Source organism: Notechis scutatus, chromosome 2, assembly GCF_049901735.1.
Source record: "Notechis scutatus isolate UNSWTSFEM ecotype Mainland chromosome 2, rNotScu1.2, whole genome shotgun sequence".
NCBI classification, from domain to species: domain Eukaryota; kingdom Metazoa; phylum Chordata; class Lepidosauria; order Squamata; family Elapidae; genus Notechis; species Notechis scutatus.
Genome location: NC_142010.1, coordinates 111,920,244 through 111,947,335, shown reverse-complemented (window position 1 = coordinate 111,947,335; position 27,092 = coordinate 111,920,244). Strand labels below are relative to the sequence as shown.

At 39.4% G+C, this 27,092-nt stretch overlaps 2 protein-coding genes across 3 annotated transcripts; both read right to left on the bottom strand.

The window, feature by feature from the left end:
• Window positions 1–10: 10 nt before the first annotated feature.
• JPT1 (Jupiter microtubule associated homolog 1) lies at window positions 11–14,769 on the bottom strand. 2 transcript variants are annotated; one of them, XM_087955822.1, is made up of 6 exons: window positions 14,502–14,769; window positions 9,883–10,028; window positions 9,024–9,118; window positions 6,058–6,079; window positions 3,506–3,573; window positions 11–1,019 (listed from the first exon to the last, which is right to left on the bottom strand). In XM_087955822.1, exons 1-6 carry the CDS (start codon window positions 14,555–14,557, stop codon window positions 990–992), a joined length of 417 nt encoding a protein of 138 aa, XP_087811948.1. In that variant the 5' UTR covers window positions 14,558–14,769; the 3' UTR covers window positions 11–989. The 2 variants fall into 2 exon arrangements, with proteins under 2 accessions (XP_087811948.1, XP_026523238.1); XM_026667453.2 differs by lacking the exon at window positions 3,506–3,573.
• A 1,838-nt stretch (window positions 14,770–16,607) lies between these two features.
• On the bottom strand, window positions 16,608–24,788 carry SUMO2 (small ubiquitin like modifier 2). Its single transcript, XM_026667454.2, has 4 exons — window positions 24,464–24,788; window positions 22,078–22,209; window positions 19,685–19,756; window positions 16,608–18,777 (listed from the first exon to the last, which is right to left on the bottom strand). Exons 1-4 carry the CDS (start codon window positions 24,482–24,484, stop codon window positions 18,715–18,717), a joined length of 288 nt encoding a protein of 95 aa, XP_026523239.1. The 5' UTR covers window positions 24,485–24,788; the 3' UTR covers window positions 16,608–18,714.
• Window positions 24,789–27,092: the final 2,304 nt, after the last annotated feature.

The following is a 27,092-nucleotide window of genomic DNA, read 5'->3' as shown; positions in this document are numbered from 1 at the left end:
CTGACACAGGTTCAAAATGTCTATATCTTTTATTTTTTAGCAACAATCCAGCTTTCAAGGTACAATACACATTTAGAAGGCTGAGTTTCTCTATCTTCTGTTTAAGCACCAGCATAATCATGCATAGTACTGGAGTCATTTAGGCGGGGAATGTGTCCCCAAAATTTTATCCAACTAATATGTTTGTAAGATGCATTCTATCATCATTTACAGTGGGACCTGATATTCAGAGAACAGTCAAAATCTCACATCTTTAGGTTTATCTTCAGCATCCACCTTATTTTGGTTATGTCTGAACCAAGATCCCACTTGTTGAAGGGAGGATGGTTAATTTCTAGCATCACAACTTGATAGTTCAGTGCACAATAGGGTTTCAATCATTTACCAATTATTGAATGGTACCTTGGAAATATAAGTTGCAGAGTTGTGTACAGAAAGAGTACATTTGTCACCCATCCACTACCTGTACAATCCCAATTTCCAACCCTTCTAAGCCAACTAAGACTGTTCTACAAATTTTAGGACAAAAATGCCACTTAGCACACTCAGAATTAATCCAGCCTAGTTTCAGACACTACTATATAACTCAGAAATCTTTTTTCAGCCATGGGCTGTGTAGCAAATACCACTGTATACCATTACGAGAGAAAAAATTACACATGTCACTTCTGTTAGACTCAAGAGAGACAAGAGAAGAAGTCTGAGAAAAGATTGGCTGAAAACAAAACAAAACAAAAAAATATGAAGTACATAAAGTGCTCCTTTAATGGTAGTTTTAGAAATACAGTCAAGCTCAAGTTGTGCAGTTCACAAGCATGGAAGAAAAACAAAGATGACAGACACGGGTTCCAAGTATTAAGGAGTGAAGGAAAATTGGGCTTAACCGAGCACTAGACTAGACTTTCCCCCTGGTGGATTTCTCCTGGATGGTGCAGGTGCTGGAGCTACTGGGCTAGGTAGAGGCGCAGCTGGCAGGGGTTTTTCTTCACTTAAGCCTGAAGCAGTTTCTTCTGTGTTTTCTGAGAAAAAAAATAGAACAAGAGAATGGCTGTATAGAAATAAAGAAAACATTCACTCACTAATCTGAATGTTTCACTTTTGGCAAGAAATAAGGAAACCCTCAGAACTCCTAAAGTAAGTAGGAATCAGTCTACTATATGCATGCCTGTCTTCTTCAAAATGCAAGGTATCAGAACTATTTTCCTAAAATAATAATTCTTATAGGAATAGGAACATTAATTGAAATCTTTATCTTGCAGATACACACTAGCTCAAGGGTGTCAAACTCAAGGCCTGTGGGCCAGCTTAAATCTGACCCACAGGGCCAGCCTGGAAATATCAAAGGACAGCCGCGGGGTCTCTGCTGGCCAAAATGGGCCATGGGGGGGCTGCATGCAGTGCCCCATTTTCAGCCTCCACAGCCTCTTGCAGCACTCTGCTGGCCGAAAATGGGCTGTGGGGAAGCCTTGCAAAGCCTCCGCGCGGCTAGTTTTTGGCCAGCAGGATGCTGCTAGAAGCCAGGAAGGCTGAAAACGGGCCTCACAGGGACTTCATGCGGGCTTGTTTTTGGCTGGGAGAATGTTGCAGGAGGCCATGGAGGGCAAAAATGAGATGGGGGGGGCACACATGCCTTCCTGTGCCCTGTTTTGGCTGGCAAGGTACTGCAGGAGGTGTCTGTCCTGTCTCTCCCCCCTCCAAGCCCATGGAGAACTACAATGCTGATCTGGCCCTTGAAGAAACCCAGTTTGACATCCCTGCACTAGCTTAACTGCAATGGGAGCCATGGCGCAGTGGCTGAAATGCAGTATTGCAGGCTAACTGCCCGCTGCCGGGAATTTGATCAAGGTTCAGCTTTTTATCCTTTCCAAGATTGGTAAAATGAAGACCCAGATTGTTAGGGGCAACAGGTTGACTCTGTAAACTACTTAGAAAAGTTTGCTACTACTGCTACCATATCTTCTGCAAGACTAATTTGTGCAGACACCGTCTGAAAGAAAGCAATGCTGAACTTCTGTCTCCTTGTGATTCTCCATTTGTGAATAGGTTCACCTTGTCACAGCACGTTTTGTGAAAGAGCCACTTCGGGGCAGATTTTTTATTTATTTCACAACTATCTAATATTAACCAAGCAAGCATATGTGAATGTGTGACATTAACCCAAGAAACCTTGTTTCCAACGTTTACTTGATTCAAGAAGCTGTAAAAATACACTCATCAAACAGAACATTTTATGTAGCAGAGATTAGTACTGTCTTATAAAACTGAATGCAACCAGCAAGTCTAACGCTGGCAAAAAATACCTTAAGGAGTGAAGGAGGGAGAAGATTGTGGCAACAAATGACTACATCTAGTCTTATAAGCTGAATTCTAAAAAAACAACCCACAGATTACAGCTGTATGTTTTTCATCATAACAAACTTTTGAAGCTGTACTTGACCTCAGGCAATTTTGGACAGATTTTTGCTCATTAAGGTGGGGTGAATGGCTCACCTCCTATTAAAATCTCTACTGAATTGTGGCACCAATGCAATTCCAGTTGCAGGTATGGTGTAGAGAGATCTACACCATTGTGGGGGATATAGAAAGTATATATCATCAAGAAAGTAAAAGTATTGAAATGGAAATGGGCTGGCGACATAGCAAGAAGTAGTGATGGCAGGTAGACCAAGGCAGTCATAGAATAGACCTCCCCGCCCCCCTTGATAAAAAGCAAGAGACCTAAAACAAGATGGATCTACAACAGCAGCAAGAAAGCTCAGGACCATATTTGATTGAAAATATGCAGAAGAGGCCTTCGCCCTGCAGTGGATAGTGGCTAAAATAATGAATAAACAATTCTTAAATTTTTAAGTAATGGGAAAGCCTCAATCAAGTCTTATTTCTCTTCATATAAACTGGGTATGGATTAGATGCTGCTTTGCTCCACAGCTAGCAAAATGGGACAATGTGGTTAGCTTGTTGAAGTTTTTTTCCATTCTGCTAGTAAATGTGAAGGAGCACAGTGAAAAAAATGAGACTAAATTTAAATATAAAGAATACCAAGCTAATGACAACAGATAGAGCTATCAGCCTTAGAAAAAACAATGAAGACACTGAAGCGGTTGATAGCTTCTGCTTTTTGGGATCAACCAACTATAGTAAAAGGACAAGAAGTGAAGAAACATGTATCAGATTAGCACATAGAAGAGTAGCCATGAGCGCCTTGGAAAAGGTATTCAGATGCAGGACTTCCAAGTGAGGTAAGACATTTCAGGAAGAAGACTCCCAATAGATCTGGTTCAATGGAACCTCTTTCACTTTTCCAGATGCCTGCTCCTTGCAAGGAGAGCACAGGATAGCAGCATGTCTGAGTACTTGCAGATGAGAGAAACCATCAAGCTCTCAATTGTGGCGGAGCATTGATGGACACTGAGCTCACTTTCTAAACACTTTTAGATACAACCAATTTGGTCTAGTAGTCAAGGCACCAGGCTAGAAATTAGGAGGTGATGAGTTCCAGACCCACCTTAGACATGAAAGCTGGCTGGGTAATTTTGGGAACAGTCATCTCAGCCCAACCTGCTTCACAGGGTTCTTGTGGGGAAAATAGGAGGAGGGAGGCATATTAGGTATGTTCAACTCCTTGAGGTATTTATATAATTATAAAAATAAATAAAATATATGTAATCTTATAGGGATGGTGAAATAATAAATGCCTACACTTGTTGCAACATTGGAGATCACTTAAATATTTTTTCTTTTTGCATTTTGTATTTCTTTTCTATTTTGTTTCTGATTTCAGTTGTATTATCTTTTAGCACTCTTCAATAAATAAGTATTCTTTAAAAAAAATGGAAGGAAAAGTTATTCAGATATCATGTGTCTATATATCTATAAAGATCAGATTAGTGCAAGCAACATTATTCCCTACAACATTCTATGGAAGCTAAAGTTACTCTGAAGAACTTTTGTGTTGGAAAAGACTCCTGTGGATGGCCAAGAAAACAAACAAATGGATCACTGAAGATTTCAATCCAGAGATCTCTCATAAGGTATAAATTGTCCTATTTTAGATACAACATGTGAAAACCTAGTTCTTTGGAAAGATTCTGATGTTGGGGAAAGCAGAATAAAGAAGTTGACAACCAGCAGCAAACTGGATGGACTCAGTTATAATGGTGGTGAGAGCTGTTGGAAGACTTGGAAGGACAGATCACCATGGAGAAAACCTGCCTTAAGAATTGGCATCAACTTGATGGCACATAATCCCGCCATTTAAGGAATCTAAGCAGACTATAAAAAGAAGCATTAATATTACACATTAAAGAATTCTGTAATTAAGATGATAATTTCACTTTTTTGTTAAGCAGCCTAATCAGACACCAAACCAGATAATGTCTTGGATAACTGGAACTAAATTTGGTCAAATCTCCCTCATACTATGCTTTGAAGAAAACATGTGAAGAAAAATTACGCCTTTTTCCAGCCCAGAGTTTACTAGGAGGCTCAAGGAAATCAAAAAGACAAGGAGATACAAATAGCAAACTTTGATATTTATGGATAAATTAGTAAAACAAAAATCACCACAGTAAGTGGATGAATGTTTAAGGTAATAAACAATCTTCCATTAGATGGAGGTGTTGTGAATTACAAGTTCCAGATGCTCAGAACATACTGGTAGTATTTTTGAGCTACAATGGTAAGCCACATTTACCATTATGTTATTCACATAAAAAATTCAATTGTTTACATCCTCATCGTATTTTTTGCCTTTCAATTTAAAAACAATTTTACCTTTCCACAATGGAATATGGTGAGAGTATGTATAATTCTTCATAGCAAAGAATTTTTTCAAAAGTTAAGATCTTTATTAAGTTTCATTTGGATGAACCTTCCCAAAACATGGTAAATATTTGAAACTCCTCAGCTATGAGGGCAAAATAACATCTGACCACTGCTAATGTCATCTCTAAGGAAGATTCTTCAAGTAGTAATCTCTTCTGGAATCTAGCACACATTACAATACTATTCCTTTCAGGTTAAGCAGATTGTCAGTCCATCTTCCTAGCACTTCCCTGACCATATATTGACTGAAAAAACGTTCTTCAAATGTTCTCCATTCTACCATCAGTCTTAATAGCTTAGTAGTCAATGATATAGAACTATCCTCCCTACAGCACTTAAAATCACATTCTTGAATTGTAACTGTCTTATGAAATTAATATTGAGATGAAGTATTTCATACAATGAATTTGATCCTACACATTTATAACCAAGTGAGGTTGCCCTTTTAACCTTGATTTAAAAAATGATCAATATGCCAGGTTATATACAGCTTTGTAAGAAATATTTTGACTTCGGATCATAAAAACTATGTCAAGTGTGTTTGGTTTGAATGAGACAAGAGAAACTGGCCAAATCTCTCTGCTGGAATTTTGAAGATCAGTCATTTTGGAAAGGCATTCATACATATAAAAACTAAGATTAGGCCTGTAGGGGGACTAAGTGAGTAATGATAACTGCAGGGCGGAGGAAAGGTGTGCTATTTCACATCTGATAAAGCTCCCAAGTGCCTAAGTCATTACACTTCATAAATAGATGTTCTGCTTGATAGAAAACTGGGCTAATTCCATTCTGTCTACTTTGTCATAAAAATGGCTGTGCTGCTTTGCATTTAGTGTAGCCTACCATCCTTTCCCACTGTGATCAGACTATATATTCTGCTATTCTACTACTAGAAGCATTGCAGGATTAATCTAAACATAGTTTATTAAACTCCCCAATGGTTCCTTTTTGTAAGAAGGATTCCAATACTTAGTACATTTTAAAATATGCAAATAACCTATTGTATTTCTCCAAATCTTTTATTTCTACCTAGTAAAAGACCAAGAGGCCACAGAGCTGACAGGCAGCACTGCAACGTGGCAACACCAATCTTTTAGCGTTCTTTCCAGACTGTCTTAATAAATTTATTCTTTCAGCCTCCCCTACAGTTCTTGCATTCAGTCAGTGATACTTCTTCAAGCTGGGAAGAACTTTTAAAAAGCTTAGAAGCAAGGGGGGGGGAAAGATACTTACCAGGAGCCTCACTTTCCACACCCTGCAAACAAAACAAATTATATCTTAAATTTTGTAACTATTAATTATCAAAGAGATTGTTTACAGTTGAATGCCTTAATTTTTAACACAGCACCAAAAGCACAGTTAGAGGTTCTATAGATACAACCTAAAATGGACATATATTTTTCAATCTTAAGACGACTAATTCTAAAATTTGCGCCAGACAGGAAAACTGCTTATATAGACAGGAAAACTGCTTATATTTACAGAATAAGTATTTCTGAATGCTGACGCTTAGATAACTTGTCCTTGGGGCTTTGGTACAATTTACGCTTTGGTCTTCTTAGCAGTCAATTGTTTGAGGGCAACCAAGGCTATTCGGAATCAGTGGATCATTCAATCACTCCCTAAGTGCATTACAGGTCATCCTCATTTAGTGACAATCAATTAGGGACTGGTAATTTGGTTGTTAAGCAGTCACTCAGTAAAACTGCAACTGTAATTATGATCTTACTGCAGTTTTCCTTTGCTTTATAACCTCTCATTTATAAATGAGAGGATTAATTGTAAAGTTATTTTTTCATTATCACAACTATAAATGGTTGCTAAACGAAACACTAAAGAGGACCACTTGTACTATATTCAAAGATATGCTCATCATAGCTATGCAACCACCATCACCACTACTGGTAGCAGGAAAGGATTTCCTGAAGGGAGTTCTTCTGCCCTTACAAATTTTTTCAAGTGTATTGCCTGAAAATGACAAGAGACACAGTACTAGACTTTTGCTGCTTATAGGATTTGTATAGCAAAATTCTAGGTCAGGCCATTCAAGTAACTATACTCAAGGAATCTTAATGTATTGCCCTCAAGCTGGAATAGCAAATGTCTCATTTAACATCAATAATTTAATATTTATAACTTAAGGAATAGAGAGAAATCTATATATTACATTTTCATAATGTGTTGCTGAAAGTTCGAATTAGCATATAAAACCATTTTCATAGGATTTAAATAAAACATACACAGACTTGATTTAATCAACATTTAAAACTGAACTGGAAAGAGGATAAAGTCTAAATGTATAAATAAGAATATATTATATACAGTTTCAGTTTAGATAATATTCACTCTCTCTCCGGCAACTACCCTTCAGTTTCTGGATGAGTGCATCAGAATAGTGGAGAGAATTATGGCATTTTCAGGCATGATATTCCCCTCTGAAAAAAAATCGGGGCCGGCCAAAAGAGACCCCGCGCCGCGCGCCAAGAAATCGCACACACAACACCAACGCTACACACCCTTCCTTTCCAGCCGGTCAGGTGTGGATCAGCTCCGGAGCTGGGCAGCCGCTTCCCTGGTGGCGGGGCCAAGGCTTCCGCCCGGGGAGCGCCTGCTGCTTTCCCTCGCCAGGGCAGGGCAGTGGCGTGTTGCCCTGCGCCGCGTGGCCCCCGCCTGGCAGCGTGCTTCTCGGCACGAGGCAGCTGGGTTGCCCAAGGAGCCCGGCCGGCCAGGCGAGGGGAAGGCAGCGAGGGCCCTGCCAGGCTGGGGCGGAAAACCCGCTTGGCAAGGGGCCGGGGAAGCCTGCGAGCGGAGGACCAAGCGCGCTGGGAGGCAGAGATTCGTCCGAGGCCGTCAGACGGAGAGACGGCTGGTCTGTGGCTGCCCAGCTCCCTTTTCCTGCCGCTCAGCGGCCTCCGCTCGCACTGCCCGGGCTCCGCTCAGGTGTCAGGCTGGGGCTGTCAGGAGTTGCTACCGCCGGCGTGGCTCCAGTCCCACGTTGCCTCGGGAAGGGAAAGGCAAAACCGGGAGCCGCTGCACCTGAGCCTCCGGTGCCGCTGCTGCCGTTGCAAAGCGCCGCCACGGCTCTTCCTTTTTGCCTTTCCCTTCCCGAGGCAACGCGGGACTGGAGCCGCGCCGGCGGTAGCAACTCCTGACTCAGGGGGCCTCCGAGGGGAGGGGAAGAAGAGGGGGGGGAAGGGGGGGAGGGGCCCGATTCCCCAAAAAATCGGAATTCCGATTTTAATCGGAAGAATATCATGTCTGCATTTTTAAAAACTTTTATGTTAGATGATCCATTAAAGAATTGAAGAGTTTACAGAAATACTAAAATGTATAAATTGTAACAACTGGAAATTGCTATAACCAAAGGAACACTAGTTTCAGAAAAGCTATAGTATCGGACAACAGACCCATGTTCAGATAGCAATCCTAACTCAAATTCTTAATTACATACTCTAATTTGAGGAACATTAAACATGTTGCCAATTGTAATGAGTTTATCAATTTAGGTTGCTAAATGTACACTATAGAGGCATGTTGTACAATGGCATTATCAAAAATTAATGGTTTTAGAAGAATACAAAGAAATGTTTAACTGACCAATATACCGCTTCTACTTTTTGTTCCCCACAGTCAGGTCCTAATAAGTCCCAAAACACAACCATTTTTTTTTCTTCTTGCTAATGTTTAGCTATTCATTTATTTAAAGCAAAATATAGCAAGCATTAAAAAGTGCAAGGAGTGATAAATGACTTCATAGATTATGGGGATATTATTGTATAATAGGTCACCTGTATTAATAGGAGAGTGAGTCCTAGATTAAAACCATTTTTCACAAATTGATAAGTGTGTATCATTTTAGTTATGCTGCATAGTACATGCATAACACAGATTTCTTGTTTTACTTCCCCACCTAAACTGATGTAAAAAAAGGATGGACCAACTTGTGGCTTCCAGATTTTACAGAACTACAGTTCCCAGCAGTAAAGCCAGTATGGTCAATGGGAAGCACTGCTTACAGTTGTAGTTCAGCAACACCTGATGACCAAAGATTCTCCATTCCTCATCATGTTGATAATAGTATTAAAACTCAAGTCATAGTAAAAACATACATTAATTCAAGACAGATCAAGGGATTTGCTACCAGGCACAATAATTAGCCACTGCAATATATTCATGATTAAAAGGAAAGCAATGCTTACCTTTGGAATTACATAGTCACCACAGCTTGCATCAGAAGAATCTCTCCTTTCAGATCCAACCGCTTCAGAATTATCCTCGACTTTGGTGGACTTGGCTGCAAGTTATCATTGGATGAGATACATCAAGTATAGCAAAGCATAATTAGAGAACTTATCTATTTGGCCACTTATCATTTAACAGTGTATGTGAACACATTTTAACAAGGGCAAGCATTCTAATAAGGGGGAAAATTAGCTTATAACATCTGAAATGCCCCAGGAAATTGAAGAAAGGAGTCAGAAATTAGCAACTACAATGCTGGGGGTGGTGATGCTACTATGGACAGACGATGGTCAAAAAATATTAATGAAGGAGTGACAGATGTGAAACAAATTTTGTCTGATGTAGAAATATTACAGCCAGAATCAGTGAATAATAAAAACCAAGTGTGGGTTTTTTGCACAAAGAAAGTTGCTAAAGTGGAAACACAAATGACAGCTAAGAGAAGGATACAAATAAAGACTCTGCTGAATATAGGATAGAAGATAGTTAAAGTTTTGAAAATTAATGTGGAAATACAAATCATAAACTAAGAGAATAACCTGATTAATGACTTCATTAGATTTACCAAAGCCTCAAAGCAGCTTTTGGGATGGGAGAAAGCAAAACTGAAAAAAGACCAAATTCTACCACAACATCTGATTGAATTAAAGATCAAGATTGTTAGGAATAAAAGGGAGGAATATAAATCCTCTGAACTAGTTCAAGTTGTTTAAACCCATCTCATCTGCAATATTGTGTCTATTTTTAATAGAAGAGCTAAATCCAAATTTAGATGTTTAAGTATCCACAATCTGCCTTAAGAAAGGAGCCTTTTACCTGTTGGCTTAGCCCAAGATGGTGGATTTTCTTCTGGAGTCCCAAAGATGGAAGATGCCATCTTATTCCTTTTTCCTCCTTGCTGGTCTTTTGGCAAATCAAATCCTACGCTGAAATTAGAACCACCACCTGGGGGCCGAAGAACCCTAGAAAAAGATTAAAGCATTTTAGTTGTATTAAGAAACAATAGTACCAGAGAGAACTTACATATGTATTACAAAATATGGTGTATTCGTTTACCACTCATTTTAAACTTAGATTGCTTCTCAATGTATTAGAAAGATATGGCCAGAAACCATAAATTCCATTTTGCTCCAACCAAATGACTGAAATACTGATGTACAATCATTTGTGAAGGAAAGAGCCTATGAACCTAACTTTTTTCAGAGAAAACTGGAAAAAAAAATCAGCAAATAAACTTTTCCAAGTGAATTACTGTTTAAAATGTATGGTTACAAACACTAAGGAGAAAGAAAAAATGAAAAGGGAGAAACAGATTGCTGCTGGTCCTAGATCGAGCAGGGTGAGCTTGATGGACAAATGGACCAGGTGTAGGGGGCAGCTTCCTACATTCTTTCTGAGGCATTGAGCTATAAGGTAATTCCAACAAACACAGGGCTATACAGACATTGCCTACATTGCTAATTATTTTCAGATGATATGATAAGCCAAGATCCAATAGATAAGGCTTGGTTAAAAACAAATAAGTGTTTCCAGAATTATTCTGTTGTGAAGCTTATTAGGCAACTTACAAAGAAGAGACAATAAATCCCAGACATCTCCTTGGTATTTAATAGACAGTCGATATCAACTTACATCTTAAATTTTTCCCCTTTAAACAGAGAAGTTGGCATGATGTAAAGCAAAGCTCTACATCGAGTACGAAAATTATGTCCAAGAATGGCTTTGGGCCTGACAATGGCTTTAGTGGATGATGGAGACCATCTTGAGAGATAGGGTTAATGCAACTTCTGAAATGTGGATGTTTGTGAGTGGACATGCCTATTATGTCAGTCCTTTTGTGAACAGCCAATGGTAGCCATTTGTCAATTCACCCTCACATGCTTTCAACATTCTAGATGCATGCACCAGCATTTTATATTCACTTTTAGCAGCAATCTCTAGCCATTCGGATAACAAAAATATCCAATTCCTTCTTGCAGATGAGGCTGTTTATACAATCACAAAGTTTTTAATTTAAAAACTATAGCATGGGATCTACAGAAAAAATAAACTGAATCCCTACATTGGGGATGGAATGGCCCCCTTGATGCTATAAGACTTCCTTCAATTCCCATGGCCTCCAGAACATTATATCTCTGGGATCATACAAAAACCTGCATCATTACGGTAAGAGGTATGTGGGTTTTTTTCCCCCATTACATAGATTGTAGTCTATAGTAAGGCTCAAGCAGGTGTATATGCTGCAAACAGCTGCTTTAACACTCAATATCACCATGGTTGTTTGTAATTCATTTTTTAACCATAAGAATCTTTTTAAAATAATTTACTAATTCTTTGAGTACAACAGACAAGAAAACTGGAGTAGTCATTTTCCGTATGGTAACATTTAAGCTGAGTAATAAAAAGCATGATAGCAAACATAAATCTTTTAGATTGATCATGAGCTGCACTATTACAAAGCAAGCTTATTCTAACATTTAAGAAGGCAGGAACTGGCTGGATACAGTCAGAAGATATATATGGAATAGGAAGGCTATTCCTTATGCTCTATTACTCTAGAGGCAAAAATACAAACTTGGTATATATCAACTGCAAGTTGTAAAAAGGTTGTGAATTATATATTTTAGTAGATTTGATTAGCTTAATAATGATCACCAGACTCAGCATTTATAGACTGAATTTTACTAAATAACAATTCAGTCTTGCAAATGTTTCCGTAGAACTTTCTACTTTACAGCATTAATTATAAGAATGGAATGATGTTTCTATCAGCAGAAAGAGATCTTAACCAGAGAACAAAGAATGGACAATTCTCACCCTATCCAGTTGTAGATATATGGTAAAATTGGATTTTATCATATATCTACAATTGATGTGTGTGCCTATTTGCTCACATTATATGCCTATGCTCACATATGTGAAAATGTAGGAAAGCATAGTAGAAATAAAATATTTTCTGACTTTGTTGTATAGAGCTGTTTTTATCCTATTTGTCACCCAATTTCTTTTCACCCAATTATTGCTTCGCTTAGCTCCAATATGATAGAAGCACAATAGATAAGAGGCCTATCATTTTTCAAAAACCAAGTAGGACCATAAATATTTGAACACACAATTTACAAGATCCCATTTATGAGAACATTTATTACAATTTTCTAGTTTCATTTCAATGTAATCTTAATACCAACCATATTGGGGGTATGCTTGGCATCACACAATAGTTTGATTCACTACCCAAAATACCTAAAAACAGATGCTTCAGATTTTTGGCAGTGTCTGAAGACTGCAGACTTTGGGAAAAGTGCAAAAAGAGAAACTAGGATGATTAAGGGTCCGGAGACAAAAACATATGAATAACAGTTGCAAGAATTGGGTATGGCCAGTCTGGAGAAAAGAAGGACTAGGGGTGACATGATAGCAGTATTCCAGTATCTGAGGGGCTGCCACAAAGAAGATGGGGTCATTTTATTTTCTAAAGCACCAGAAGGCAAGATAAGAAATGATGGAAACTAATCAAGGAAAGAAGCAATCTGGAATTAAGGAGGAACTTCCTAACAGTGAGGACAATTAACCAGTGGGACAGCTTGTGTTCAGAAGCTTTAGGTGCTTCATCACAGGAGGTTTTAATGAAAAGACTGGGCAGCCAGTCTGAAAGGTATAGGGTCTCCTGCATGAGCTACTAGAAGAAATTCAAGGTCTCTTCCAGCTCCATTCTGATTGCCATTGGACATGGACAGCCCTACAAATACATATGGGAAATTTGAACAAACATTTCTCCCTACTCAGGAATCAGTATGGGAAAATCTCTAATATCTAGTTACCCCTCAGTTATCCCTCCCAAATCATTATTCTCACCATTTCTGACCATTTTCCATGCCAATTATAATTGTTACTGCTCCACATCTGGACAAAGGTTCTTCACCTTTGTAATATAATTATGACCTTTGGGACAGTATAATAATTTCAAGGCAATTCTTTATGGAAACTTGATGTGTCATTTCTTCAGGCTACAGCCACTTGGCATAATTACGCTTACTATTATATCCACGATTCTTTGTTGCACACTACTGTAATAGGGAACTCAAACCTATTTCAACCTTTCTTTGTTCCAGAACAAGTCATTCCTTGGCTAACTAAAAAAAAAACCAAAACCCACAAATTGAAACATTCACACAACTCTCCCACAATCCCAAGGGCAACCATTGCAACACGTACACTGTAGCAAGCGTAGGCTGCATGAAGAGAGTACAAACACCACTGGGGGCCCCCGATTGTATTTCAACTCCAATCCCTTTACACAATAAGCTCAGTTCACCTCCCCCCCCACTTCTACTCCTACTAACCGGCCTTGCTTGAAGTAGTACCTATCCCTGTTCTGACTGGCAGAAGTTGGAGCCGAGGAGGAAGCAGCTTTTCAAAGACTGCTTGGAAGTTGCTAATCCCGGCCCCGAAGGCTTGAGTTAACAGGTAGAGAGAGGCCGCGATAGATGCAAGACAAAAGAAGTGTGGCTAGCCCCACCCAGCGAGAAGAACCACTTAGTAGAGGAAGCCTAGCCAGACTAAGCCATTGAACAGCAAGACAAAAAAAAGGATAAGCCGATAACCGTGCCGGGGCTGAGAGAGAGAAAAGGGTTGAAAGCCTCTAATTCAACTACCAGGAGTAAGAGGCTCCTTTGTTCCGACCGGAGCCGAAGGGCGCTCCGTGCTGAGGAACATCGCTTAGACTTGCCATGACCCCGCAGCCGTGTCGCTAAGCTGAAGGAAAGCCAGAAAGATGTGACGCAGGCACAACCAGACCTCCCGAGAGCCCCAGAGCAGGCGGCGGAAAAGGCGAAGTCCGCTGCTACAGGTTTCTTTCTTTCCCCGCCAGGCCCCGCTCCCGAAACCTACAAAGGGGCGAGAAAGCCACCGGATCGGCGGGGTGCCAAGGCCTAGACCGAAGCGGGGCGCAGCTGACACCTCGCCTGCCCGCCTTCCAGGCGGATAACAAGGAGACTCGGCTGCTCTCGTCTCGCCGACTCAACAGATGGAGGCGACGGGCGTGTGCCGGCAAGGCGGGAGCGCCGGGGTGACAATAGCACCCACCCACCCACCCCGGCCTTTCGCCTCCTCTCCGCCGACCAGTGGAGCAGAGGCGGGCGGTGGGAAGTGTTATCCGCAGGCCCCCGATCCCAAGAAAGGGAGCCCCCTTCCCTGCAGGAGAAGAAATTCCACCCAGGGTTGGCGGGAGGCGGATTTCTTCTCCGCGTCTCTCCCGGCGCTGAGCCGGGAATCCGTGGAGCCAGCACGGCGCGCCTCCCCGAAAGCCGGGGCGTTTCGCCGCACGGTCCCTTCCCGGAGAAAACGGGGCATCTCGGGCGAAGGCAGCCCCGGCGTCAGGGACAGCGAACGGACAAGCAACTTCTTGCGGACAAGACCCTTTCCCACCCACGAACCTGGAGCTACTTCGGCCACTGGGGTCCATCCCCGTGTAAGTGGTGGTGGTGGTCATGACGAGGAAGAACTTGGAGGAAATCGCCCGGATACGAGGCCAGCGGAAGGTGATATTTCCGCGCACAACTCCTGCCGGCTACGACTGCAATAACCACTCGGCGCTGGCGGCTTCTTTTATAGGGTTCGTTCCTTCGATCGTTTCATTGGATAGTTCAAACGCCCTGTCCTGACGTGATTAAGGGAGCCTCGTGCCACTCCGGACGTTGTTCCTCCTCCGAGCCCAGCAACATTTACTCGCCACCGTCGTTGGGAGCCGATTGGCCGAGAGCGGCTGTTACTTCGCGCCCATTGGTCGCTGCTCCCTGTCCCGCTTCTGGGCATGCGATTTAACGACGAGGCTGTCATTTAAATAAAAATGGGTTAGCATTGGCTAGACTGCACATGAGGCAGCAACAACTTCCTCAGTCTTTCTTTATGGAGTAGCAGTTGGAAGAGATCCGGTCAAAGGGAGTGGCATAGCTCAGCGAGACCCGGCCGGCGAGGGATCTTCAATCTCTCTTGGGATGCGGGTGGAATCGAATGAAAATTAACGCCAATGCAGTAAAATACGAAGTGTATCTCAAAATACGTATCATCTAACATACCTCCACCAAATCGCTGCTTCAGCAGGGCACCTCAAATCATTATTTTCTAGAGAACGATACCCTCAGCCCTACACTTAATATATATACCGTACACCATGAACGGGAAAAATGCACAAGTATCTTGTACTGGTGCGTGGATCAATCTGGATGTGATATGGGAGAAAAAACCCTAGGTAGATGGCAGGAGACCCATTAAACAAGCAATTTTTCAGAAAGATTAGAAATGGCACTTTCTACCAGAGAAAACTGTTCTACATATTAAGCTGTTTTACAAGTCTCTTTTTTAAAATGAGGCTGTTTAAAAAAAAAAAACCCTGCTTAAATATTTTAAGTATACATTCTACTAGTTGCCCCATAATCCAAACATATTTACCAGGGAGTAATTCTCAATTACTTCAGCAGGACTTAGTTCTGATTAGAAATGTGAATGTGTGTGCAAAGCTATCCAAATATTCTATTTTGCTGAAGGAGAAATTATTTTTTCTATATCTTTTACTTGAAAATTTATGTATACAAACATGTATGGTTTATACCCCAGAGAACTGATGAGTGTTTAAATAGAAAAGCATCATAGATATGTGTCTATGTAGAATAAAACAATATATTAACAAAAACTGAAAACATGTGCATTACTTTACTGCTTCAAAGTCCTGTTACTCCATGTTCTACCACCACACTCAGTGAAACTGAACAATAAGCTGTTACATGATGGTCTCAAGCTTATAAACTGTTCAGTGAAATTGATTGCAATAAAAGGCAAAGAAATTAAGATAAAAATCTTCACATTCATGGACTATCCTTACAATATTTTCTGTTGCCCTTTTAGGTAAATTTCTATTTACAAGAATCATAAAGGGGAGTTGGTAGATGAGAAAGGCAAAATTGATTCATATATTATGCTAAATCATGGTTTTCATGTTAAACAGTAATCTTTACAAGTTACAATAGCCAGATCCACAGAAAGATGCAAACATTATGGCAAAAGATGAATTCAGTGATACAATCATCTTGAATCATGGATGTTTCCATAAAGGAGAAAATAACTGAAATTGCTTAATTTATTCTACATTCCTTGAATGTTCTCTTTTTTCCATGTACCATATCTTGAGGTAATTACACTTTAGCATTCTGGACCTTGAAATGTGGTTCATTGTAACTTGGTATTTTTGCAACATACAATCCCTACATTATAATTTATTCTTTTCCTTCTGTGCTCGAGAAGAGAACTGAAAACTCAGCAGTGCAGGTGGCTTAGTTGCAAATTATAAACATAATAAAAGTCACTTGATTAATTATCCAGCATGTCCTTTACTTTGAAGTTAGGTTGCATAAACTGATATATTTCTGAAACTTGCTAGAACAGATACTGACAATAGATAACTTAAAGATTATAAACAGTATGAATTTGCTTCCAAGTTCTGAAAACCTGGACTGCACACACGCAGAGTAGGATATGCAGCACCATTTTTGGAACAAAAATATTACTTTATTATTATATTGCAACAAGGAAAGTACACAATTTCATAACGTAGCCATTGCCTCTTATTTGAAGCAAGTCAGTAAACTCCTTAAGACTGAGGTATTTTTAAAATATACTGAATGAATTCCTAGATCCCACCAGGGAAATTTAGAAAATTGGTAAGATTAAACTATCCCCTCAAATTCTGAAATTGTGTTACAGAAGTTAACAATTGATGTATATTAGAGGGCATTACCATACATAATGGGGAAAGGTTGTAAAAAAATTATTTCGTAGATTATGTGTTTCAAATACAATCATGGCATTATGTATCTAGCCTGACAGTTTCTTCTGTTTAAAAGTATAATAGAAGGACACATATAACCTGATGTCTAACTATCAACATATTACAGAAGATTGCTCTAATCTATTGACTAAATGGCATGTCTCATCTCTGCGACCTTGGCAATGTACTTACGGAAGTCCCTCAAAATCAAAAGGAACAAAGCAATTTAATCATAAAGTGCAGCAGACCTGCACCATGAGTAAGGGGCTTCTGGTAACTTTCAAACTCTCAAGTATTAACATAAAATGAATGGGCCTTTCACATTACTGCTAGAGTTCTAGACCAGTACTGGACCTACATTACTAATTCTAAGCTTGACAAAAAACATCTCAATTAGGTATTAAAAAAACGCATCCTAACAGATGTGAAGTAATGCTATACGCTTAATGAGAAATATAATGCATGATACCAAGAACTGAAAATTTTCAAATGTATCTTTTTATCCTATTGTTAATATAGCAATTTTACTTCATCAGTAGTTAACCAAGTTCCTCTATTATAACAAATAGTATTTGTTTTCCACATTGCTTTCTATTATGATATCTAAAAGAGCTATTTAATGTGCCAAACTAGGTAAGATATATATTGATTTTACAGTTCTATATTGCCGGTTTGAAAACTTACAAAAGTCAAATATTTCTCATACTATTTCCCTTTAGTCCCTTAAGATCATTAGCTCCATCTACAACCACAGTACCTTATGCCTCTCTCATCCCAATATTAAAACAAGTAGGGATAGGGTTTCCATTTGCACTCCCCTTCTTCGGTCCTCAAGTCATGTGAATCAGCTAATCAGATAACTTATCTATACACAAGCACAAGCATCTGACTGCAGATCAGCTGCACTGGGCACAGTATCACCTTGTCTTTCCAAATAACTGCCCAATTTTACATTTACAAAGGAAGAACATGCTGCTTTCAATCCCAAAATTTCCACTAAAAAAGAAACACAGCATTTCAACCTAGCGATTTACATTAGAACCCTCATTTCTTGCCAATATTTTCATGCAAGAAGTGATAATTACTGTGCCCTTCACATCCAGCCAGCCTCCCTGTAACTGGTACTTTAAAACTTGTCTGGACTGTCAGCAGAAATATAAAAACTAAAATTAAAATCTGATGAAGCAGCAATAAAGTTTCTATCTCTTTTTACTAGGTGATTGGTTCTAGGCTGAGCATGATTGCAGCACAGAAAAATAAGCTGTTTTATTTTAAACAAGAAGTTTATTTAAACAACAAGACGGAAGGGAAAACTATCCAAGATCAAACTTTTGTTTTAGAGTAATTTACCCCTACTTAAAGACAGATTGCTCTACATGTAACAGCTACGTACAAAAAAGTTATAAAATTGTCCTTGGTTGTACAACGATAAAAGAAAAACAATGAAATTGTCCAATCAAACAAAGTATGTAAGGTTTTTTGTTTTTTCCAACAATGAGAGCAAAAATAACTTACTGGAATATAAAGATAAAAGTTAGAGGAGCATGCCACTAGTGGAGAAATGGGATGTTTTCACAGACCAGATTGTTTTTACCATCTTTTCTCCATATGATGTTGATCAAAACATACAATTGGCTATTTAGTTAAAAAAAATATGCATGTCTGTGCACATACACCAGTTACTTTATGTACAATAGAAGGAATAAGAAAAGAAATCAAAGAAGAGAGAAAGCTATACTGCAGTAGTCAAGATGTGGCTGAATCAGGTCTCTTTTTTTCTAACTGTGAATATGTTGCCTGTTGGAAAGGAAGTTTGGTTCTTTCTTTTAGTTCATGCCTCCTGTCTGCTGCTGGAACACATCAATTGTATCTTCATCCTCCATTTCCAACTGTATTGAAAAATATATATATGTCAGTTCAAAGTATAAGTGATATAATCATGTTATCACCTGACAAGTGAAGTAAGTGACATAAGTATAACAAGTTTTATTTAGTTTTTCATACACTCCCAAGAGTATAAAAAACAAAAAAGCGTAACTAGAAATCAACTTGTAGTTGGATTGCTAAGTAATGCAAATCTAATACTCCATTTTCTTCTGTTTATTTATACAACCCCCCCCCCCATTCAACTCTATTTGGAAAGAGACATTTTATTATGCAATAAGATTTTGGTCAGCTTGTCCCTTAGTAGGCTGAATTCAAGAAAGGATAGGTGTTCAGCCAATAGGGCTTTCTTGAATCTTACTTTAACTGAAGCCTTGTTTCAGTTGTAACTGAAAGCTGTTCCTTTCAGTTAAAAGCCTCCCTGGAATAACCAAAAATAATACCTCTACTATAAGCAGGGCAGAGGAACTGACAGAATTCAGAGCAGACTTCTTTCCTCGAATAAAAGCATGTTTGGATACAAATCAATAATTTTTATTATACAGTTATTTTTAGTACTTCATTTGGTAGATATTATAAACATTTAATATTACTTTTTAGGTCTAAACTAATTGGGATCTTCAGTTGTTAATATGAAGAAATATCCCATTCCCAACCTGAAAGCCATGTTGCAAGAGGAAACCTGTTCAAACTGTTTTTAAAGGCATTGAAATATTGCTGTTTTTTAACTGCTGCATCAAGTCTTTGGTGGTACAATTTTTGCATTTGTACTTCGGTATCTTTCAGACATAAGCAATGTTTAGGCACAAAGACATATGTAAGGATTACTTTAAAAACATTTCTTGGGATTTATACTCTTAATTAAATTTTATTTTTTCATACCAGCAAGTACTTCAATGAACCTTTTTTTACCTGTGCAGGTGTATCTGTTTCATTGATTGGTTGCCCATCAAACCGGAATCTGATTTGCCTCATTGACAAACCCTACATAAATTCAAAAATAAGTAAAATATGCAGTTGAAATAGCAAACAACCAGAATTCTTCTAAGACTGCATACTGCTTCCTATTTAAATTATTAAATATTGATTAGATGTTTAGTTTATTCAGCATTAATGTTCATCAGTGACCTCAGAATCAACAGAGACCCAAGATTAAAGCACTTCAGGACCAACTTTCAAAAATTATAGCAGCCACATTATAAGTGTTTATAATCATCAAACAATCTTTCCTAAACTAAGGAAACTGCTGCATGGATATAGCACTACACTTTAGTAGTGCTGTATTTATAAATTGAAAATGTCCCTTAATACCAAAAAACCAAACATTTTTGTACAATATTCTGTATAATAAGTTCACATTGTTTAAATTCATGTGACCTTTTGTTTTTAATTATATAAATATTTAACAATGTTTACAGGCACACTTCACACTTCGTAGCAAACTATGTTATGGGAAACCATCTACTGTAACTTAACTAATAACCCATGAACAAAAGAAATGCATAGTGGAATGCATAAAGCCAATTGTAGCAAATTCCCATATTTAATTTATGAATGGGAATGGGGAAAGACCAATAAAAGTGAATGTCCACCGTGGGTTTGCCCTTGCCCTAACCCTAATAGTGAGTAAAGCAAGACTGTTAAGCAAAGCAAGGCTGGTGTGTACCTATGGGCAGCTCCCATAGTAGCATAACCCATTGTCCCTCATCACATCTTCCTAGCTTCCCCCAGAGTCGCTACCAATATCCTAGCACAATAAATCAGTTTCAGTAGATTTTGTCCATTAATTACAGTGTCTGCTAAACTGTGTTTTTGCAATATTGTTTAGTATTCCATAATCTATAGATAATCTGATTTTAAATGATTTCTGGTAACTGAAAAATAGAAAGGTAAATTTTGTGCAAGCATTGCACAGCAGCTCAGCCAAAGCGCACTCATATTCAATGACTATCTTGTAGGCCAGCTAGGTTAGTCTATAGTAGCAAAAAGTATGTGGCAGCTTCTTTTCCAACTAACAAACGTTATTAAAAGATATAAAACCTTTCTGAGCTGCAGCTCATTTCATGTAGAATGGATAGATTACATCAGTTTCCATCCTGCATCAGTCTAGTCATACGATGCATTTGATAAAGTGAGCTGCAGCACACATTATGCCCTTTAATAACCTTTTAGTTGGAAAAAGTTTTACCAGATGCCTAGTTAGACCAACAAAACTTGAAATAAATGTAGCGTTTAAAATATCTGTACCAAAAGACAGTTAAAAATCCTTCCTAGATCCACTGCAGTCAGAATCTGTACAAGGCAGGACCAGACTCAACAAGATACAAGTTGGCCGTTTCTGCCCCCACACCTAATTTTGTTGTACATTATCAAGAACCATCCTCTGATTTATTCTTACAGCACAAAGCACAGCAAAATACAGATTTGTGTCATCTGTCCTCCCAAACTCAGAAAGGGTGGGGGGAGTTATCAACTTTCATGCTAACAGATATGGTTCAGTAGAGACTTTCTTTATACCAAGCTGCTTTATGTGAGTACTTGGTCCCAAGAGACTCTATTCCTAATAAATATCTTTTTCTAATACAGAAGCTAGGAATCTGCTAATTAAATATCAAGCAATGCCATTCATCAAAGTAACTATGTTGGAATTGTAGTTTAGCAACATCAAACCCACTGAATATAATTTTAATGTTTAGGAATGTTCAAATATAGAAAGTCTTCAAAACTGTTATAGTAAATGGTCCCGTATTTCTTGATACCCCATAATTCTATGACATTTCTTTATACCATGATTAAAAAGGTAACGTTTCTCTCAAATCCTGGTAACTGCTGGAAACAACACGGAAGAGGCGCTATGTTTTTCCAAATTATGTTTAAGGTACCATTTGCTTGGGATCCATAATCACATTTTCTTTTATCCAATAATTATAAAAGAAAATACACACTACTGAGAAAACCTGCACTAAAAAAAGAGATAATTTATTTTCCACCTTTGGTTAGTTACATACTATTATACATGGGAAAGAAAAAGACAGAAGATATTGTTACTATGTGGTGGTCATCTAGATAGTTAACTCATATAAGGTATCTTTATTAAATTATGCCTCTAGATGGAATTCACAGTACATTAAACCAAGATAACAAGATTTTGTTTTGCCATTTTTTCTTGAATAGCAAGATGTATAACCAAATGTGCTTTAATACAATGCTAAACTCTATATTTATTGTAATGTATTGTAAAAGAGCTTTAATTTCCTACAAACACTTTAAAAATCATTCAAAATATGTTTCACATGGTTTCTCACCTGTCGTTCACAATAAGCTTTCATTAGTTTGCTAAGTGGTGTATGCCTTTTAATCTTAAATTGCACCACAGATCCATCTTGCCCTGCAACCTTCAGATTAATATGATCGTTATTTTCAGTCTTCACTCCTTCCTATAAATGGGGGAAGAGACAAAATATTAAAAGCAATTTATTTCACCTAGTAAATGTCATCAAGTTCAATATTCATATTACATCTTGTAGTTGTAGGACTGCTGAAGGACTAACCATTATAATTCTCAAATTCAGAAATAAAATTAGCTAGTTATCAACTTGTAAACAAAATTCAGCCAGAACAGATAATTACAATAAATCCCATGCTTTATGTTTTAAACAATATAAGTTAATTTGATAAACATACTACTATGGATATACAGCAATGCTAAATTAACAAGGTTCATTACAGTCACACAAACTTACATGGGAATAAATTCCACTGAATTCATCAAACAAATTAATGATGGACATGCATAGAGCTGTTTTGGAAACCAGAGTGACATTGTTAGTATAGTAAAATGAATTATTTCTCCTTTTAAGGGGAACATCTATGTAGATTCTCAATCATCCAGGTTATGGTTATCCCAAAGGTGCTTTTTCCAAAAGGCATCTGGAGGTTCTTGGTTTTGTTCTGAGTTAAAACTGAAGAAGCTTCATGGATGAGAAGTGAAACTGTTTCAGAGAAAAAAACAAGGAAGTCCACCACTGCTGACTGGAAAAAGCACCTTTGGGACATTTTGAAAGGGAATTTTTAAAGATAGCAACTTTGACCTTTAAAGAATTAAAGTAGTATTTCTTGGAAAGCTATAACTATTCATTGGATTTTAAGTTTAGTGCACTGGTTGCCAATACCATTTTTAAGTAAGCTAAAAATTAAGTTATTATTCTAATATATCTAATTTAATGTACACAATTCTCAAACACAGCTTATAAATTTTATGCTTCTTAACAAGGGAAGCATATAAAACTAGCCCAGTTTTTGTTTTTTACCAACTGCTTTATATTACTACCTCTTAAAATAAGCCTAATTTATTAATTCTGGTAAGATTTAAGATAGAGAATATGTTAACATTCTAACAAGATTCAAATAAAGCCCGAACACCTTCTACTAAGTGATTCTTAAACTCTGAAGCTTTCCTTAGACAAGGCACCATGGAAAGGAAACAATACCAAATAATTGGACTAGCATAAAGAAACTGCAAATAAGTCTTCATGCAAAAACGTTTTACACCTTTTTTTTTAAAAAAAGCACTTTTCTAGCAAACTGCAATGCTACCCCACGGGAAAGTGGAAGATACACTGTAATTTCAGTTTAAAAGGTACCGTTTAACCTAAGTACAACCCTTCTTTAAAACAAGACTGTGCAGAGAACTTTAAGAGGCATCCCGTGCCTGGGGAGATCGATGACTGTGACCCTGTTTGTCTCTATTCACAGCATGCAGAACTCTACATCAAGCAATCTGATGGCTTTCCTCCAATGGACTTTAAAAATCCCCCCCCCCCCGCAGACACGCGTTCAACCCACTTCTGTTCGGAAACCCCACTCGCTCCCACGGCGGAGCACTTCTCCCCTCTCCCAGAAAACACGCACCAACCACCCCGCCGCCCCGATCTCGCCTCCCTAACACACTGCAATGCACAAAGCCAGCCTCCTAACATCCCGTCTCCTTCGGAAAGGACTCCTTTCTCCCACCTCCTTCAGCGACAAAGCCTTTTTTCTCCCCGACCTTTCCGCGAGTCCCAGAGAGAGAGCGCGCTCTCCGAAGCCATCATCGCAATTTTGGCGCCTCCAAAGTCGTATTTAAAACGAGGAGGAGGAGGAGGAGGAGAAGCTGATCATCGGTTATCGCTGGCATGAAAGGAGGAGGGGGGTTTGGGGGAGGGATTACCTGCTACTGGACGGCTCCCGAAGCGCGTAGAGCGGATGCGAAAGAAGCAAAACACAAAAGAGGCCTACCCGCTCCCAGTCCGCAAGCCGCTGGACGGCGCCCGGCACAGAGGGACTAGCGCCTATCTTTTTTTTTTTTTTTTTTTTGAAGGAAGGCGTGGGAAGGGAAGAGAGCGTATCCCAACGAAAGGCGACGCGGCCTCACGGCTTCGCAAAGTCAAGAGCGCTCCCGATTCCCACAATCGGGGGAAAGGAGGAACCCCTTTTTTCTCGAAAGAGCGCCCTTATTCCTCCCTCGCCCTCCGGAAAGAGCCCAGACCGAGACAGGGAGGGGGAGGGGGAGGGGAGGAAAATGGCGCGCAAGACCGGCGCGGCAGAGCCTGCGCTGCGCTCTCCCCCTTCTCCTCCTCCTCCTCCTCTTCCCTCCCCCTCCTCCTCCATACCGGCCCGCAGCCCTTTTTTCTCTCTCTCTCCCTCGCTCACCTTGGGCTTCTCGTCAGCCATGGCGAGTCGGCGGGGTCCGCTCCGCTCCAAGCACCTCAGAGTAAGTGGGGAGGCGGAAAGATGAAAAAGAGACCGCAACGGCCGAGACAGAAAGACTGGGGGAGGGGGCGAATGAACGCGCACGCAATGCCGCGGGGTCGCGCCTTGGCTTGCGAGAGCGCGCACGCTCTGCTTTCCCCTCCCCCTTAAGCCGCTTCCCCATTGGGCTTCGGCTTACGAGAGCGCGCAGCTCCGTTACATAACTCAGAAGAGAATGGCGGAGCGAGGATAAAGCCGGAGTGCGTGCGCGCACCCAGGGGTATCGTCCGCGCCCCTGTTTAACGTGCGCGCACCCTGCTGGGCGCAGGGAGCTTTACTCGCTCGCGAAGAGGGCATTGTCTTTTCAAAATGGCCGCCGGGCCTGTGTGGTTGGAGAAGTCACCCTTTATGGTCTTCTAAATAACTTTGCGTTATTTGTAAATTACAGATAATGTGTTTGCCTTGTAATTGGCTTTAATTGGTTAATGGACTAAGTATGTTTATTCTCACTGTCTCCGTTTTATGTCCCCCATTTAAAACCACACAAAAGTTAACTACTGATTCTCCCAAGTAACACAAGGTATAGATACCAACTCACATAGCCTAGATTTTGTTGCAGGGGCTTATGTCCCAAAATAACTCATTATGTGAATAGTAAACTTGTCAGGTCATACTATTTAACCTGTAATGCTACAAAAGTACATCATGTTATTTAGCATATGGCATATCACATATGGACTAGCAATATGTATTAACATTTCACCCAGATTAGTAAAACACAATAAAATATAAATGTTACAATGTTCAAAATGTTCAATTACCAATATCTAGGCCATCTAACAATTGAAGTGCAACATTTGAATGAAAAAAATCATGCTGGACTGGTATATGCCCTCAGCTTACATCCAGTCATGATGTGATCTACAGTTTGATGTGGGACTCCACAAGTCACACTGAAGGGAGGATACTAAGCCCCATGTAAACAGTGAGTCCCAGCAGACATCGTGTGAGGTGCAAATCCTATTCAGGATTGTCCATTGCTGATGTGGTAGTTCAAAGCCTGGTGCTTTTTTTGTGGGGTCATTTATATGTCTTCCTATGTGTCGGCATTCAGTGACCCATTGGTTTCCATTGGGAATCTATGTTAAAGTTATTGGACAGATATTGTGCAAGTTCCTGGATCTGAGTCTGGCTGATAAATGAGGAAGGTTGGCATTCATCAGTAGGAGTGAGTTGTTCATAATTTTGCTCTATTCTCTCACTAATGCATTTTGCCTTCGTAAAGCTGGCAGCACTATATAGCTCAGAACAGGGAGCCAGCAAGTTGAAGTGGTTTTAGTACATACATGTAGAATCTTCATGATGTTGTTGAGACTGGATTTTAACTTAACTAGTATGGCAGTTTTTAAGCCATACAGGGCACAGTATTATGCTGCATAGTAGACCAGCCCTAGTGCTAATCACCTGAGGCTGGCAGCTGAAGCTCCCCATTAATTTCACATAATTTCTGGAGTATGTTGTTCCTAGTATTGATTTTTGCCACAGTATTCTCTAGATCAGGGATATCAAACTTGTGTCATCATGGTGATGTCATGTGACTATCGTGACTTTTTCCCCTTTACTAAATGGGGCATGGCAAGCGCATGATGCATCTGGCCTGTGGGCTGCGAGTTTGATAGCCATGCTCTAGGTGTATTTTAGAGGAGAGAGTCCAGTCCAATGTTACTCCAAGGTACTTTGGATGGGGATTGTAGAAGAGTAAGTTGTTGTTTAAGTAGACCGTCAAGGCTTCATATGCTAGTTTGTTATTAAGTGGCAGCACATAGGTACCGTTTTACTGGTGCTAGGAGTAAGTCTCCAGCCAGTGAAGAATCTCCCAAGATTTTAAGATCTTTGGAAAGGAGGCTGTCTAAACACACCTCCATGTGTTTTTCTTGTACTGCTATGGCAAATCTTCAGCTAATCCAAATTTGCATTCCCTTAACACCAGCATATCTTGATACGTATAAGTTGAATAGTGTAGGTGCCATAACAGAACCTTGATGGGAGGCTGTTTGTTTAATCTTCTTACCTTATGTTGTGATTATATTCCCCCAACATGCTAAACTTCACATTAACCATCTGTGCTTAAACTTGGATTGCTATGTAAACTCAGTATACATGAAAAACTTGCAGGACATCATGCAAATTCAGGAAATTAATTTGTATAAACCACAAGCTTACTAAGGTAGTTCTTGATTTCAAACCATAACTGAGACCTGAATTTCTCTTGTTTAGCAAGGTGGTGGTTAAGTGAATCATGTCAAGTTTTACATTTTTCTTATGGTTGTTAAGCAAATCACTGCAGTTGTTAAGTGAATCGTGGTGTTTAGGTAAACTTGGCTTTCCCATTGACTTTGCTTGTCAAAAGCCAACTTGGAAGGTTGCAAATGGCAATTATATGATTCCAGGATGCTACAACCATTGTAAATATGTGCTGGTTGCCAAGCACCCACATTTTGATCACATAACTATGGAGATGCTGCATCAGTTGTGTGAGGACCAGTTTTAAATCAGGTTTTTTTTAGTGCTGTTATAACTTTGAAAGTCA